The sequence below is a fragment of the Eutrigla gurnardus genome (genome assembly GCF_963514095.1).
Source record: "Eutrigla gurnardus genome assembly, chromosome: 16".
NCBI lineage: Eukaryota > Metazoa > Chordata > Actinopteri > Perciformes > Triglidae > Eutrigla > Eutrigla gurnardus.
Window position 1 is genome coordinate 2,563,429 of NC_139927.1, and position 17,909 is coordinate 2,581,337.

At 45.3% G+C, this 17,909-nt stretch overlaps 1 protein-coding gene across 1 annotated transcript in view; it reads right to left on the reverse strand.

The window, feature by feature from the left end:
• Positions 1-13,259, reverse strand: part of LOC311027279 (uncharacterized protein) — a 33,611-nt gene extending 20,352 nt beyond the window's left edge. The window contains exons 1-16 of the mRNA XM_084031222.1: positions 13,129-13,259; positions 11,725-11,868; positions 10,079-10,173; positions 9,945-9,996; positions 9,236-9,391; positions 7,876-8,040; positions 7,625-7,777; positions 7,062-7,232; positions 6,919-6,963; positions 6,677-6,820; positions 6,409-6,579; positions 5,221-5,265; positions 4,979-5,122; positions 4,711-4,881; positions 263-307; positions 21-164 (exon numbers count right to left, since the gene is read on the reverse strand). Coding sequence (XP_083887348.1) covers positions 21-164; positions 263-307; positions 4,711-4,881; positions 4,979-5,122; positions 5,221-5,265; positions 6,409-6,579; positions 6,677-6,820; positions 6,919-6,963; positions 7,062-7,232; positions 7,625-7,777; positions 7,876-8,040; positions 9,236-9,391; positions 9,945-9,996; positions 10,079-10,171 — 1,699 coding nt within the window. The 5' untranslated portion in view covers positions 10,172-10,173; positions 11,725-11,868; positions 13,129-13,259. The remainder of the gene's footprint in view (positions 1-20; positions 165-262; positions 308-4,710; positions 4,882-4,978; positions 5,123-5,220; positions 5,266-6,408; positions 6,580-6,676; positions 6,821-6,918; positions 6,964-7,061; positions 7,233-7,624; positions 7,778-7,875; positions 8,041-9,235; positions 9,392-9,944; positions 9,997-10,078; positions 10,174-11,724; positions 11,869-13,128) is intronic.
• Positions 13,260-17,909: the final 4,650 nt, after the last annotated feature.

Below are 17,909 nucleotides of genomic sequence, written 5' to 3' on the forward strand. Positions count from 1 at the left end.
TTTGACACTCGTATCTGCACCTGTGGAAGTGTTGATGGCATTAATTTGTATTTGGTTGGAGAGTCTGACGGGGAAACGGAGGGCCAGAATGATCCCCAGCACAGCTGCAGCATTGGTGCTGTTCAGCTCCACAGAAATCAGGTATTCATAAGGAGCTGGGGGAGCTGTGGAAAGAGAAATGAAAGGCAAGAGGAAATATATATAAGTGAGGGAAAACATGGAAGTATGACACGTATCTCATGGTGTTTTGTTTCAGTCCTACCTGTTGGCGATGGAGACGGTGTTGTCAGAGGACAAGCTGTGAAGTCTGATGGAGGACAAAGTGAAAATAGTAGAACAGATTGATTGGTTGGCCGATTAATGACATATTGAGATAATCGGCCAATGCTAAAGTAGTGGTGAGACTTGATTAGCACAACAAACCTGGTGAAGCGTCTGATTTACTGACACCCTTCAGGTCTTTATGGGGTCTTTAGAGAGTCAGTAAAGCTCCCGTTTCAACAACATTTAAGTTTTAAACGATCAGGTCTCTAAGTTATCATAAAGCTAGTGGCTAACGGCTAAAACCAGCAACGTCATGACAGAGCTAGTCATCTAACTTTATCAGTCCTGCCTGTCGTACGTAAGGAGACGTTAATTTAACAGGATAACTCAGTACCATGTGTGTGAACATTCAACCAGCTACCAGACAGAACCAGTACCAGCCTGCTCTACCAACTCTATTAGACCAGCTACCAGACAGAACCAGTATCAGCCTGCTCTACCAACTCTATTAGACCAGACAGAACCAGTATCAGCCTGCTCTACCAACTCTATTAGACCAGACAGAACCAGTATCAACCAATCATTTTGTCTGGAGAAAGGAAGGAAGCTGCTTTGTCTCTTGTTGGTAAGTCAGAAACTAATTGTAGATTTGGGTTTAGGCATTGTGTGAGTAAAGCTAGTTGTAACATTTAGTCTTGTGTTGATAGCTTGTTGTTGAAATCCTAGTGAAACTGTCTATGCTAAGTGAGTAATCAACTAAGTTGTAGGTGTAGTGAATAGACTTTATTGGAGGGAGGGGTCACACTCAGTACTTGCGGTAAACTGAGCACTTAAAAGGCTGTCACTACAGCGTCAGCTGCAGCGTCTGGCCATCAGAACGAAGACAGCTGAACAAAGACAAGGGAGTCCATCTGTGGAGTCCATCGAGGACGTCCATTGAGGTAGGTATAACATCTCACCCCCCCCCCCCCCCCCCTCGCAGCCATGTGTCTTATCCCAGTCATGACATCACACTGGAGAAGATTTCACCGGAGACCCTTCACTCGAGGCTGTAACCCATCCAATCTCTGCTACCCACCATTCTCCACCGGTAAGGAACTTGAAGTACTAGGGGGGCTGTGGAACTGCCAGTCTGCAGTCAAGAAGGCAGACACCATTTCAGCCTATGCGTCCCTGCAGTCTCTCCATTTCCTGGCCCTCACAGAGACCTGGATCACCCCAGAAAACACTGCCACTCCAGCTGCCCTTTCAACTGCCTACTCGTTTTCACACTCCCCAAGATGAACAGGGCGAGGAGGAGGAACTGGGCTCCTCATCTCACCCAGATGGTCCTACCAGGTCCTTCCTCTGGACCACCTACCCCGATCTACACTTGAATTCCACGCCGTGTCTGTCACCCTTCCTTTCAAACTCAACATCATAGTGATCTATCGCCCATCCGGTCCTCTCGGTGACTTTTTGGATGAGATGGATGCCCTCCTGAGCTGCTCCCCTGATGATGGCACACCACTCGTCGTCCTCGGTGACTTCAACATCCATCCGGGGAGGCTGCACTCATCTGAATTCATCGACTTCTTTTCCGCATTTGACCTTACACTCTCCCCCTCTCCACCAACTCACCGCGCCGGGAACCAACTTGACCTTGTCTTCACAAGATCCTGTGGCATCTCGGCACTCTCTGTTACCCCGCTCACCGTGTCCGACCACCACTTTGTGACTTTCTCCCTCCCCATGAAGCCCACCACATCCCTCCCCTCTACGCCTCGAATTGTCACCAGCCGCCGCAACCTGAAATCCCTCACTCCCTCCGCTCTCTCCTCAACTGTTATCTCCTCGCTACCATCCTCAGAACAGTTCTCCTTAATGCCTACTGAGGAAGCCTCCTCCATCCTGATGTCCTCACTCTCCTCTTCTTTGGACACTCTCTGTCCCCCAATCTCACGACCTGCGCGATCATCTCCCTCCCCTCCCTGGCTGTCTGAACCTCTGCGAACCAACAGATCAATGTTGCGAGCGTCAGAGAGAAAATGGAAGAAATCGGGCCAGCACGAGGACCTTGCTCACTACCACCACCTCCTCTCTGACTTCACCTCAACTGTTTCGGCAGCTAAATCTGCCTTCTACCTGGCAAAGATCAACTCTTCTGCCTCCAACCCCAGGAAACTCTTCTCCATGTTCTCCTCCCTCCTCACCCCTCCTACCCCTCCCCCTCCTTACTGCCGATGACTTTGCAACTTACTTTACCAAGAAAGTAAATGACATCAGCTCCTCATTCACGCCTATTCCCTCCCAGAAAACATCTCCCCCAACCCTCAACTCGGATGGTCTTACCAGCTTTACCCCCCTCACCTCTGAAGATGTTCACGCACTTGTTACATCTAACCGTGCCACCACCTGCTCCCTCGACCCGATCCCCTCCTCTCTTCTCCAAGACATCTCACACGACATCTTGCCATTCCTCACCACCCTGATCAACTCCTCCCTCACCTCAGGTGTCATTCCAGCGGATTTTAAGACAGCTACCGTGAAGCCTCTCCTTAAAAAACCCACCCTAGACGCTACTGACATCCAAAGCTACAGACCTGTATCTCTTCTTTCATTCCTCTCTAAAACCTTGGAACGTGCCGCCTACAACCAACTGGCATCCTATCTCTCGCTGAACAACCTCCTAGACCCTAATCAATCAGGATTCAGGACTGCTCACTCCACTGAGACGGCCCTCCTCACAGTGACCGAGTCCCTGCGAGACGCCAGAGCCTCGTCCCACTCCTCAGTTCTCGTTCTCCTCGACCTATCTGCTGCGTTCGACACAGTCAATCACCAAATCCTCCTCTCCACTCTGGCTGAACTTGGCATAACTGACTCTGCTCTCGCCTGGTTTACATCATACCTGACAAATCAAACCTTTCAGGTCACATGGAATGGCTCTATGTCCAAACCCTGTTCTCTGGACACGGGTGTCCCTCAAGGCTCAGTATTAGGACCGCTTCTGTTCTCACTATACACCAGATCACTAGGTTCTGTTATCACATCGCATGGATTCTCCTACCATTGCTATGCAGATGACACCCAGCTGTTCCTCTCTTTTCCCCCGTCCTCTGACACTCACATTGCAACTCGCATCTCCGACTGTCTGGCTGACATCTCTGTCTGGACAACTGCACATCACCTGAAGCTTAACCTGAATAAAACCGAACTCCTCTTCATCCCAGGGAAAGACTGCCCTCGCATGGACCTGTCGGTCACTGTCGAGGGCATCACAGTATTGCCGTCGTCAACTGCGAGGAACCTGGGTGTAATCCTCGATGACCAACTATCCTGCACCCCCAACATCACTGCTGTGGCCCGATCCTGCAGATTTGCCCTCTACAACATCCGCAGGATTCGGACCCTCCTCACAAATGATGCAACGCAACTCTTGGTCCAAGCACTGGTCATCTCCCGCCTTGACTACTGCAACTCTCTCCTGGCCGGACTCCCGGCCTCTGCGATTAAACCATTGCAGCGTATCCAGAACGCTGCAGCACGCCTTATCTTCAACCTACCCAAATTCTTCCATGTGACCCCCCTCCTCCGTGACCTCCACTGGCTCCCTGTTGCAGCACGCATCCAATTCAAGACGATGACACTGGCCTTCAGGGCTATCAATGGAACGGCACCCGTCTACCTTCAAACACTGGTCAAACCTCATGCCCCAAAGCGAGCACTTCGCTCCTCTACTTCAGCTGGCTGGCTGGTAACACCATCGCCGAAATCAAACAAATGTCGCTCGGCAAAGTCCAGACTCTTCTCTGTTCTGGCGCCTCAGTGGTGGAACGAACTCCCGACTAATGTCAGGACAGCTGAGTCATTTGCCATCTTCCGAAAAAGGCTCAAGACTCACCTGTTCAGACTTCACCTCGACTAGCATGACCCACTAACACCCCCCCCCCCCCCAAAAATAAAATAAAAAACCCTTACCTATAGCACTCTGATCGTAGCACTGTTGCTCTTGAAGTACTAGTTTACTCAGATGAGGACCTAACACTTGTTCTATTTTTAGCTCTTACTTTATCGGCAATGATACGTTGTGGTTTCCTTCTTTTGACAAATGTACTTATTGTAAGTCGCTTTGGACAAAAGCGTCTGCTAAATGACCTAAATGTAAATGTAAATGTAACCTGCTCTACAACTCTATTAGACCAGAGAGAACCAGTATCAACCTGTTCTACCAACTCTACTAGACCAGACAGAACCAGTATCAACCTGCTCTACCAACTCTATTAGACCACACAGACCTAGTATCAACCTGCTCTACCAACTCTACTAGACCAGACAGAACCAGTATCAGCCTGCTCTACCAACTCTATTAGACCAGCCAGAACCAGTATCAACCCCTAATGTAGTGCAAAGTTGCTTTCCCAGAGTCTTCTGATCACTATTCAATGTTGTCGTGCCGGTGCTCACTGTGCTGATCAGCCAGCTGGCAGTATCGTCCGTCAGGAGGAATGGCGTTGATGCATCCACACGTGTCACCAGTGATGTTGTCACAGGATCCATACAGGAAACACTGGTCACATGGCCAGCGGTACTGAGCCTCACATCTGCACTGGTAGCCATCGTTGCCAGGAGAGCACACTGGAGACGGAAAACACAATCAATTTCGGGAGTTGATTAGTCTTCCAAAGCGACATTCTGACTTTCTGAAAAATGTATTTGACACTCGTATCTGCACCTGTGGAAGTGTTGATGGCATTAATTTGTATTTGGTTGGAGAGTCTGACGGGGAAACGGAGGGCCAGAATGATCCCCAGCACAGCTGCAGCATTGGTGCTGTTCAGCTCCACAGAAATCAGGTATTCATAAGGAGCTGGGGGAGCTGTGGAAAGAGAAATGAAAGGCAAGAGGAAATATATATAAGTGAGGGAAAACATGGAAGTATGACACGTATCTCATGGTGTTTTGTTTCAGTCCTACCTGTTGGCGATGGAGACGGTGTTGTCAGAGGACAAGCTGTGAAGTCTGATGGAGGACAAAGAGAAAATAGTAGAACAGATTGATTGGTTGAGATAATACATATTGAGATAATCGGCATCGGCCAATGCTAAAGTAGTGGTGAGACTCGATTAGCACAACAAACCTGGTGAAGCGTCTGATTTACTGACACCCTTCAGGTCTTTATGGGGTCTTTAGAGAGTCAGTAAAGCTTCCCTTTCAACAACATTTAAGTTTTAAACGATCAGGTCTCTAAGTTATCATAAAGCTAGTGGCTAACGGCTAAAACCAGCAACGTCATGACAGAGCTAGTCATCTAACTTTATCAGTCCTGCCTGTCGTACGTAAGGAGACGTTAATTTCACAGGATAACTCGGTACCATGTGTCTGAACATTCAACCAGCTACCAGACAGAACTCTATTAGACCAGCTACCAGACAGAACCAGTATCAACCTGCTCTACAACTCTATTAGACCAGACAGAACCAGTATCAACCTGCTCTACCAACTCTATTAGACCAGACAGAACCAGTATCAACCTGCTCTACCAACTCTATTAGACCAGAGAGAACCAGTATCAACCTGCTCTACCAACTCTATTAGACCAGACAGAACCAGTATCAACCTGCTCTACCAACTCTATTAGACCAGACAGAACCAGTATCAGCCTGCTCTACCAACTCTATTAGACCAGACAGAACCAGTATCAGCCTGCTCTACCAACTCTATTAGACCAGACAGAACCAGTATCAGCCTGCTCTACCAACTCTATTAGACCAGACAGAACCAGTAGCAGCCTGCTCTACCAACTCTATTAGACCAGACAGAACCAGTATCAACCTGCTCTACCAACTCTATTAGACCAGACAGAACTTGTATAAGCCTGCTCTACCAACTCTATTAGACCAGACAGAACTTGTATAAGCCTGCTCTACCAACTCTATTAGACCAGACAGAACCAGTATCAACCTGCTCTACCAACTCTATTAGACCAGACAGAACCAGTATCAGCCTGCTCTACCAACTCTATTAGACCAGACAGAACCAGTATCAGCCTGCTCTACCAACTCTACTAGACCAGACAGAACCAGTATCAACCCCTAATGTAGTGCAAAGTTGCTTTCCCAGAGTCTTCTGATCACTATTCAATGTTGTCGTGTCGGTGCTCACTGTGCTGATCAGCCAGCTGGCAGTATCGTCCGTCAGGAGGAATGGCGTTGATGCATCCACACGTGTCACCAGTGATGTTGTCACAGGATCCATACAGGAAACACTGGTCACATGGCCAGCGGTACTGAGCCTCACATCTGCACTGGTAGCCATCGTTGCCAGGAGAGCACACTGGAGACGGAAAACACAATCAATTTTGGGAGTTGATTTGTTTTCCAAAGCGACATTCTGACTTTCTGAAAAATGTATTTGACACTCGTATCTGCACCTGTGGAAGTGTTGATGGCATTAATTTGTATTTGGTTGGAGAGTCTGACGGGGAAACGGAGGGCCAGAATGATCCCCAGCACAGCTGCAGCATTGGTGCTGTTCAGCTCCACAGAAATCAGGTATTCATAAGGAGCTGGGGGAGCTGTGGAAAGAGAAATGAAAGGCAAGAGGAAATATATATAAGTGAGGGAAAACATGGAAGTATGACACGTATCTCATGGTATTTTGTTTCAGTCCTACCTGTTGGCGATGGAGACGGTGTTGTCAGAGGACAAGCTGTGAAGTCTGATGGAGGACAAAGAGAAAATAGTAGAACAGATAATCTTATGAAAAGTTCCCAGAGTCTTCTGATCACTATTCAATGTTGTCGTGTCGGTGCTCACTGTGCTGATCAGCCAGCTGGCAGTATCGTCCGTCAGGAGGAATGGCGTTGATGCATCCACACGTGTCACCAGTGATGTTGTCACAGGATCCATACAGGAAACACTGGTCACATGGCCAGCGGTACTGAGCCTCACATCTGCACTGGTAGCCATCGTTGCCAGGAAAGCACACTGGAGATGAAGACATTAATCACTGTTTTTTAGAAGACACAACAACAATGGAGCATTAAGCTGTTCTCTCTCCTAACTCGTGCAATACCGACGGCTGGTCGGTGCCCTCGATGCACCGAGGCGTCCTTTAGTGTCTGAAGCTTTACTAGGTGTGTTCACACCAAACACAAATACACTATTGCATGCAAAGTCAATGCAAACACACAAATATACTCAAATTTGCACCAGGCAGTGCAAATATGCAACATTTTAAACATTTGTGTAACATTTTGCGTGAATGGTTAAAAAAAAAAAAACTTTAATCCAGAAGGCCGCTGTTCATGTCGAACTATGTCAATGCCGACTTGTCTTACCACACTTTTGTTCAGTAACTTCTTAGAAATAATCCCCACCTGTAGAAATTTTGATGTCATTGAGCCGTATTTGCTCGTTGATGATGATGGGGAAAGGGATGAGTTGCAGAAAGAACTTCAGTGAATTTACCAGCTGAACATCTGAGACGTTCACCTCAGCAGAGATCACGTATTGATAAATAACCGGAGCAGCTGAAAGTAGTCGAGACGATAAAGGAAACAGTTTATTTTTTTTGCCAGGGCACACCTTAAACAATGAGCATAAAGTGACCTTTCCAGGTCTCCGTCACCTGTCTGTAGCTGGCAGAATTGCCCGTTGTTAGGAATACTGTTGATGCACCGGCATTCGCCGTTAACGAGCTCATCACAGGCTCCGTATGTACGGCAGTTTTCATTGGACCAAACGTACCCGTCCTCACATCGGCACTGGAAGGTGGTACCGTTTTGGTAGCACACTAAAAAGAAAAAAAACAAAACAGAGAGAGATTAAAGGTCCTGGAAGTTCTGCAGTAGTCTTCTTTTATATTTCACTCTTGGGTGAGAACAATGAGACGCAACAATCAAATCAAAGGCTGATGCCAACATGACCGCATGATGCTTTTTTAATTGTGCATTCAGGCTTTGCTAGAAACCTGTCAGTTCAGACCAGGAAGAACATTTTGTTGACACAAATATTACTGCAACTGATAAGACTCCCATTTCCAGGAGACAAGTTTGATTTTTTCTTTCCGGGTGTATTTAATGTCAAGAACGCACCAGAAAACATGATTAATAACCAGTAGAAAGCAGCAACTCGTTTTAACACAGAGATAATCCCAGAAAGTAGATCCCTCAATACGCCGCAATCACACCGTTTCTACTGAACGCCACAACGGCGTCTCCTTTCACACCAGCACGCTCGGCTTTGAGGAAGCAACGGCGTCAGCGTTAGTGCGATGTTTTAAATCAGTGTCCAAAATCCGATTCCCCAAAACCACACCAGACAACAACGGCAGGTTGAGTTTCTTTTGCTTTTCGTGCACATTTAGACGACTCTGCAAGCAAAGTTTGTAACACCCCATTCGGTCTCTGTAGCTTTGTACTCTAAGGATGTTGAGGAAAAAAGGAGCGATAATCCCGTCACAAAAAGGCGGCGTAATACCGTCTCCTAAAAAACTGACATTCCCATAGGACCAAAATGATGCTGTTCATGTTCAGACAACAAAACGAAACAATCATCATAGCTCAACTTTAAATTAAAGTACGTTTGTTATGCCATTTAATCACATGCTTAAATTAAGTCCAAATTTTTGTATCACACAGAACCTTAACAGAGGTCGTCTGGGTGAAAGTCTTGGGATCGTTTGACCCACCAGTCCACCATCACCTCCTCCCTTTGCAAACTATTATGAGACGAAATAAACATAATCCCGGATACCTTTCCTTCAAAATGTAATCACTTTCTGTCCGATGTGAAAGATGTTATTAATAAGTTGTTAAAGTAAAGTTAAGTATTTGTCTCTCTGCTTGTGAGAAAGTCCGAGCTTCTAAGTAGGAAGGAATGCAGAATATTAAACATCCACATGTTATTGCTGATTGGGGTGCATGACTTTGGCTGCTGTATCACTTCCTCCAGATATCTGGAGTTAATAGGCGAGACTCCATTCTTACCCGTGGTGATGCCGATCAGCGTCACGTTGGCGGCGGGACCCACAGCCAGGGTTAAGCCGCCGCCGCCGCTGGTCAGAAGTCTCCTCAGCTGGTCCACCGTCCTGATGTCGGTCACGTTCAGCTCCACATCCACCGTGTACTCAAAGGTTTGCAGCGCTGCAGGATTAATACGACAGAATTCAGACTCGGGACTCACCCAGGATCACGTGTAATGTAGACGGAGTGTTTCAGGTAAATCTGTGTTTCCTGGGAGGGCGGTGTACATAAAAGGAGTCTGGGTTCAGGTCCCTGTGGAGGTCTTGGTGAGGGATCACCTTTTTCCACCACGGCTTCGCTACTACGCCGTCTGAAACTTGTCCATTAACACTTTCACAATGTGTTTTCACTTCCTGAAAGTTAATTCAGTTGTTTTAAGCTCCACCCCCTCGTGTCACTTCTGGTTGCAAAAAAGGTCAGGTCAAAATCTCTCAAATTCCAGACTTCAGAGCCGGAGCCAAACCATTGGGTGGCCTTTCGGTAACGACTTCAAAACATAAAACAGTCTGTGGTTGAATTATTGGAAACTTGACCGGTTGCTTAGCAACCTCCCAACAACGTATTATTAGAGTGGAATGATATGTTCTGATCCAACTTTCAGTCAGAAAGCAAATGATTCTCAGACTCCCACCGTTAACAGGCTGATCGGTAAAGGTTAGTGGACGGGACTCACTGCTCCGTTTCTGCCTGACGTGAGATGGGAGGTGTTCCGCCTCATCGTGGACCTGAGACAACAGAGATCAGGTTCAATCAATCGCTCCGTGTTGTTTGTCAAAACCTGCCATCCCATATTTTCTGTTTACCTACCGGTAAAACCTGACTAGTGAAGTGCCCTGTTTCCAAAATAGTGGTAGCCAGCAGAAGGACGACGATGATCAAGCCATTCTTAGATATTGCCATTCCTTCAGAGAAAGAGGGACAGAAACAGTGAATCCATCCAGGTTCATCCTGCAGGGCTTCAAAAGTCTGACATTATTATTATTATTATCATAACCCTCTCCACTTCCCCCTCTAACAATTATTAATGATTCCGTTTATAACTATCAAACTATCATTAATCAGCAAATACAAGATTTTACTTTTTTGATCAACTGCAGAAATGTGTATGTTTATATCAAAATAATATAAAACCGGGTGGAAAAAGACGAGGGGGAAACAGATTTATTTTGTCAACAGAAATAATCAAACATAGCATATTTGTACTTGTATATTTTTGCTATCCAGTTTTCATGAAATACTTTTTGGTTTTTACTGTCAGATTTTGACTTTTTGTTGACGGAGATCCTTCTCTTGTAGGTGTGGATCTCAAACCCGACAGGAGCCGGTAACGGTATGTATTCCTTTCTATAATAATGTCCTTCATGGAGCCAGAAGATCTGGTTCCACCTAGTTTCTGAGTCGGCACTTCCAGTAATCACATTCACTGGCAATTAACCAGTTTCCCTGTGTGTGTGTGTGTGTGTGTGTGTGTGTGTGTGTGTGTGTGTGTGTGTGTGTGTGTGTGTGCGTGCGTGTGTGTGTGTGTGTGCGGGAACCACCGCTGACTCATCAAATGTTGACAAAAAGTAATCAGAGCAGCACTTTCTATGACTCTCACATCTACAATCCACTGTGAGAATATAATTATAACGTGTCATCATCTCTTTAACGAGTCTTTATGACAAAAAACCCCATGAGTCATTCTAATGAGTTCGTACTTCAAAATTATGTCATGGTTTCAAGTTTCAAGTTATTATTTTAAGCTACTCAATCAAAAATATTGAGAATGTTTTTGAACAGCTGAGTGAAGAATATTGATAATTTATTATTGTTTTGAGATACTACACAAGTCAAAACATTGAGAAAGGCTGTCATCATTTCTGTAAAATCTCATGAATATCTACATCAAGTGTTTGTAACGCGTTATAGACACAGTCATGGGAAGTGTTAACGTTAAATGTCTCTCTTTTAGAAACGCATTGAAGGTTTATTTAGTCTAGTTTTTAAGTTTACTCATGCAACAAAACAAAAATAAGTATGCTTTTGCTCCGTAATATATATATTCATTTATATATATATATTCAGTTATTTTGCCGTTTGCACAAAAAAAAAAAAAAAAAAAATGACAGGTGCATTTGCACCAGAATGTGAAGCCTGGACAAATAGAGATGCACTGATACCACTTTGTATCAGACTGAGTGGAAGTACTTAATAATACACAACAGTTCTTACAATAACTTTGAAACCATTCAACTGTGTGTTTTCCTGATACAAACAGAGTTTGTAGTAGGGATATTAATAATTCACTTTTTAACCTGCTGTCAGTTACACAGTCAAAAATAATATTAAAGATAAAGAAACCCCACCTTAAAAGTTCAGCACACCTTAAGTGTTGCTGAGACTGGAGTTAATATATATATATATATATATATATATATATATATATATATATATATATATATATAAACACAGACCTTTAATGACACCTGTCCCCTTCAGGTGAACTTGATCTGCATTGGACTGAGAAGGTTCCACATATTGCTCTGTTGGTCAACCGAGTGTTGCCGGGCGGCACAGCGGCAGCAGGTTCACCATGTTGAAGATGCCAGAACAGAGACCTGTTCAGAGGAGACGGGTTGACAAACAGAAAATACTGAAAATATCGATGTACATCACAATATGATTCACTTCTTGAAATGTTCTTAATTAATTTCTGTCGAGCTTAAAGGTGGCGCGGTTAGTTTTGGTTTCTCTCTGAAGTTGAACATTTCCAGCGTTACACAACACAAAGTAAATGACCACGAATATAAACGACTTGTATAGATTCCAATCGTTCTAAACATCCGGGAACTTTTCTCTGAGTTTTGTCAACATAAGTGAGTCGAGCCGTAAGAATCCGGGGATGAGCAGCTACAAACACACACATCAGACATAAACGGACTCCCAGCTGAAGGGAACTTTAAAATCACAGCGAGTAGACAGATGTGCTGACTTTGACTTTTGGGGTCCAAAGTAAGGATTTAAAAAGTGGGTGTTATTGACTCCTCCATAAATGATTGCACATTTATTTTCATATTTATGCAGATTTGAATTAGAAACACTAGAATGTTTTATTTTCTTATTGATGTATTGAATGTTCATCTACATGATTAGACACCATCTGATGGCTGAGCCCAGATATGAGCTCTTTAAGAGGTTCCTTGGGGTTCCCATGAGAACCCTGTGGACTGCATCGCTGATTGTAATCAGACTGTTATCATAGTCGTTGTCGCTCATGATTGTTTATTTTCATCTCGTCTGGCTTTCTTCTCGTTGAGCACGTCGGAATGTGCTGTACAAATAAAGTGTTGTGTTTGTTTATTAAAATTATTGTTCTGGCTTTCTGACTAAATAAAGGTTAGATATGTGAATGATGTCTCCGCTGTGCTGCTGTCATGGCAACTAACTCAGCTGTATTATCTCAGGTTGTCATTCACAGATTTAGATGAACGTCAGGATTTGAAAAACAATTAAAAATGTTGATATACATATACATATTTCTGTAATTATTGCATTTTAGTGGAGAATTACACAGCCAGGTAAAAACAGCTAATGCAAAAGAAAGAAACGTATTTAAGTTGAAATCTCACATATCAAACACTGAATTTCAGAATCACATGTTGATCCCTGAAGACTTTGAGTTTCTCTCTTTCTCCTCTTTAGAGTCAGCCAATAATGGTTTAATTCAGAGTTGACTCTGACAGAAACTAAGCCAACAACACACAAAACCACTTTAACACACACACACACATACACACTTACAGAGCGATGGTTTCTCCACAACCAGAAAGAGGTCAAACTGTGAGCTAACTCACAAACACAATAAAACGCTTACAAACCTTTTTTCAGCAAAGTACCGACATGAAGAGAATCGGTCCTGTGAACATCTGCTGCCGTTTGTCCACGCAACACACAGCAGCGCCGAGGCTGTCAAGTGAACTATGGGAAATATGCAGCAGGTAACTTCCTGAAATATAGTAAGGGACCCGGAGCAGCTCGACAGGTTTAATAATTCCCCCGGCTTCCTTGTGTGATTCTAGCAGCGATTTGTCTTTGTAGCTGGGTGTGTATGTTTAATAAAGTTAATAATCTCACAAGAAGAAACGAAAAGTTTGATTCATTTTCTCTCTCCCAAGAATATTCTTGGAACGTGGCCTGAAACACGGTTATAAAGATAAGACGAGAACAGAAAAGCACCAGGGAGACACATCCACTGAGAAGGTATGTGGGTCGCAGACAGGCAGACAGGCAGACAGACAGGTAGACAGGCAGGCAGACTGTTAAACACTGTTCTGTTTACGTGAATCAACAGAACACACATTGTTCATTTAATGCTTTCTAGGTGTGTAGAAATGATTTAGGTCCAACGCCACGTGACTACTTCCAGGGTCGTACGGGTGCTGGAAGAATGAAGGGCTTGAAAGGTCTTGGATGTAGAATAAAGGTCTTGAAATGTGTGTTGTATGTGATGACATCTATGATAGAACAGAGGAAAGAAGATCTCCATATTTGAGGGACTGAAAACAGCATTTCCTGACATTTCTTTATGAAAAATGACTTTTGATGATGAACAGATGATGAAAATAGTTGGTGATTATATTTCTGTGGATCTGTTAGTGGAATTAGTTTTCCTTTCATTTGTGGTCCTTCTGTAAAAAGCTGTCTCCAAACATCATGTTGGTTGTTTAGAGGACAATAACATCTCATTTAATGTGATGAACAAGTGACATAATAAGTAGACTGAATACTGACCATTGGATTGATACAAAGATGGAGTTTACCACAGCTGGAAGGGGCTGGAAAAGCATGGAAATGCACCTGGAAATGCTTGGAAAGTGCTTGAATGTGACTCTGGAGAAGGTGTAGGAAAAGCTTGTTTGACTGCCACAGAGGATGCCATGAGATAAAGCTGCTCATGTTGAATGCTCCCTATCTTGTTTTTACCAGCTGGTCTCACTGCTAAAGCATCAAATACCGACGCTTGGCGAGCAGCCCTCCTCCGTGTCTTTAGCACCAGGAAAGGACGGCTCAAACAAACACAGGACTTTCACCCAGGGGACTGGCGGTTGTGCCGTCGGCGTCGGGACTGCCACTGCGGGTATCAACAGCGTCATGGTCTTTGAGCGCGGCGCCCGCTTCACGTACCCTAAACACAGGCTGATATAAAAGCTGTGGATGTTCCCAGAACTGGTTCCCGTTCCCAACCCTAGCTGGTGTTTGTCTACAGTATCAACACGGAACCTGGCCCCGCTGGGAACCCATGTCCCCGTCATTAGGAAGGTTCTAGACCGGGGGTCAGACTCTGTTGTAGTTTAGTCTGCGACCTGTAGGAATCACGTCATGCTGCTGGAGGTGAAATCTAAGAAACCCGACATGTTTGTGTTCAGGAGTTCACTTCTGTTAGGGTCGTTCACACTGAGAGTCATGTGACTCTCGCCCAGCCCTCCAGTGAAACCTGAGTGGCCGTCTGGGGAACGGTTCACACGGGAGTAAACGGGTCACCTGAGAGTCTTCGTCTCCAGCCCGCCACCATGCGAGTCGTCATGGTCACATGACCATGTGTGGACGGACTGATCTGAGGTCTGTGTTGTACCTGTGTGATCGTCCTCGGCCAGAATGTCAAACATCAGTGTCCTCAGAGTCCAGAGTCCAGACCTGAGTCCAGACCAGAGTCCGGACCAGAGTCCGGACCTGAGTCCGGACCTGAGTCCAGACCAGAGTCCGGACCAGAGTCCGCACCTGAGCGGATGTCTGTGCTGATGAGAGACCTGTGTGTCTCTAAGGGGTGCTGACAAACATATTGATCTGGTCTCTTTAAGACCTGCTGCCTCGTACAAACCTCCATGTAATTAATACAACTACAATCCAATCAATGCATGTAAAATATGAAACAAAATATGAAATAATAAGATATCAGAAAATAAAAACAAGTCTTATCCAGCGTTCACCTTCAGGCTCTCGTGTCACTTCTGGTGAGTTTAATGAAGCCAGTCTAATCCCTGAATGTGTCCGCTGGACTGCCCTTGAGCCCTTGAGCCAGCCCCCACCTGATGGCCTATTGTGTTTAGTCAATCTCAGCGTCAGACTCGAAGAGGAACCGGCGGTGGTGTCGCACCTGCAGGACTTGCCCCGCAGGTTTCACAGCTCTTCCTCAGAATCTGAGACGTGACAGGACTCAAAACACGCTTTCTTCTCCCGGCAGGCAGCGTAATTTAAAACCACACTAAGTGTTAAACCAGACTAACTGTTAATTCAACACGCCGCCGTCACCGACTCAAGAGCTGAAAGAACGGACCGGATCCTGGTAGTGGGTCCTCTGCCTGTCAGATGCTGCTCTGGGTTTAACAGGATCCTGGTAGTGGGTCCTCTGCCTGTCAGACGCTGCTCTGGGTTTAACAGGATCCTGGTAGTGGGTCCTCTGCCTGTCAGACGCTGCTCTGGGTTTAACAGGATCCTGGTAGTGGGTCCTCTGCCTGTCAGACGCTGCTCTGGGTTTAACAGGATCCTGGTAGTGGGTCCTCTGCCTGTCAGACGCTGCTCTGGGTTTATCAGGATCCTGGTAGTGGGTCCTTTGCCTGTCAGACGCTGCTCTGGGTTTATCAGGATCCTGGTAGTGGGTCCTCTGCCTGTCAGACGCTGCTCTGGGTTTAACAGGATCCTGGTAGTGGACCCTCTGCCTGTCAGACGCTGCTCTGGGTTTAACAGGATCCTGGTAGTGGGTCCTTTGCCTGTCAGACGCTGCTCTGGGTTTAACAGGATCCTGGTAGTGGGTCCTCTGCCTGTCAGACGCTGCTCTGGGTTTAACAGGATCCTGGTAGTGGGTTCTTTGCCTGTCAGACGCTGCTCTGGGTTTAACAGGATCCTGGTAGTGGGTCCTCTGCCTGTCAGACGCTGCTCTGGGTTTAACAGGATCCTGGTAGTGGACCCTCTGCCTGTCAGACGCTGCTCTGGGTTTAACAGGATCCTGGTAGTGGGTCCTCTGCCTGTCAGACGCTGCTCTGGGTTTAACAGGATCCTGGTAGTGGACCCTCTGCCTGTCGGACATTAAACGGTGGACTCCACAGAGAAACATTTAGAACCTGATTTCATTATTAAATAATAATAATATTGATAATCAAACAGCTGTGCTGGACCGTGTGAGACCTGCACCATGATGAGGATCTGTGACATCACCTCTATTCTACTCACACAACACCTCTGTTGTGGATTGTTGGGGATGTTTGTGACACACACACACACACACACACACACCTCAGCGTATGTAACTGGAGCCACGCTGACCTTCTAAGCTGCCCATTGTAGTTAGATGGGAAAGTGAGGGATTTACAATAATGAGGATGCAGGAAGTACAAACGTCATGTTCATGTGTTTATCTCAAGCAGGTTAGACGGTTCTCCAAACCAGAGGTCTTCAACACTTTTATACCTCCACCCGGTCTCTAATAGAACATCTATTTCATTTATATGAAGGTACTTAAATCTCTCGGTACAATAAAGAATCAGAGACGCCGATACGTTGGAATTGACCTGTTTTTCTGTTTTATAAAAGCACCAATTAAAGCAGAGCGAGTGTGTAATTAGGCGTGTAGATGTGACAGGATGAGCATGTAACTCATAATCTTCAGTGTGATGTTCATCACCAGGAACGAGGAAGGGAAGGCTCCTGCATGCTTGTGGGGAACCTCCCTCGTTGACCTGTTTTTTACTTTTCCTGAACGCTGCAGCCTTCCTTTGTGTTTGTTTCCAGTCCAGAAGTCAAGTTTCTATGAGAAACACCTTGTATGAGTGATAACTACAACCACCAGGGGGTGCACATCCACATTTAAAAAGGAGGCTCGCCCCATTAATGACCTCAGTAACACCAGCAACCAAAAACCAAGCTATCAATATGATATAGTATAATCATACGACTTATATCACGTTTATATATGTGTTATTATATATTCAGGGTAGCTAATCTTCATTTAATATTCAGTAACCCGTCGTTTACAACCCTGGTTAATATCCAAGTACAACAAAACGATGGTTCAGGTTTTTAATCAAAGATCTCAGTAAATGACAGAAATGCTTTGAGTAGATTTGAAGAGATTACATGGTAGTTAACATGGAACACACATGACTTCTGGTGAAATCTGATTAGATCTTTGAGCCACATCTCACCTTCTTCCTGTTCAGTTCATAGTTCTGGACTCTTCTGTCCAAACGATTCAAGTTCAGAGCCTCACAATATCTCATGGTATTAGATTGGGTAAATATTACTGCAGTAATTAGTGCATTATTTAGATTTTTTTCAATCCAGTATGTTTTTAACTTTGTTCCTGAGCAGCAGCAGCAGTCGGGCCTCTGATGCGACGCTGCCCCCTGCTGGTCTGGCAGAGCGGGTCAGGCTAAAACTCCCCACAGATGATGTGCTCCAGGTACAGCAACGAGACGGATTCAGGCTGAAAAATACCCTGAAGGAAAAACTTGTTTGCAACCGCTACAGCAAAGCTTCTAAATGTACATGTTTTTCTGTTGACAGACGGAGCTCATTAGCATTTAAAGGTGCAGACACAGAACCAGCCTGTTCTCAGCAGAGCTCATTTGAGCAACTTTTAGACAGCTGGAATTCAGGACAACGG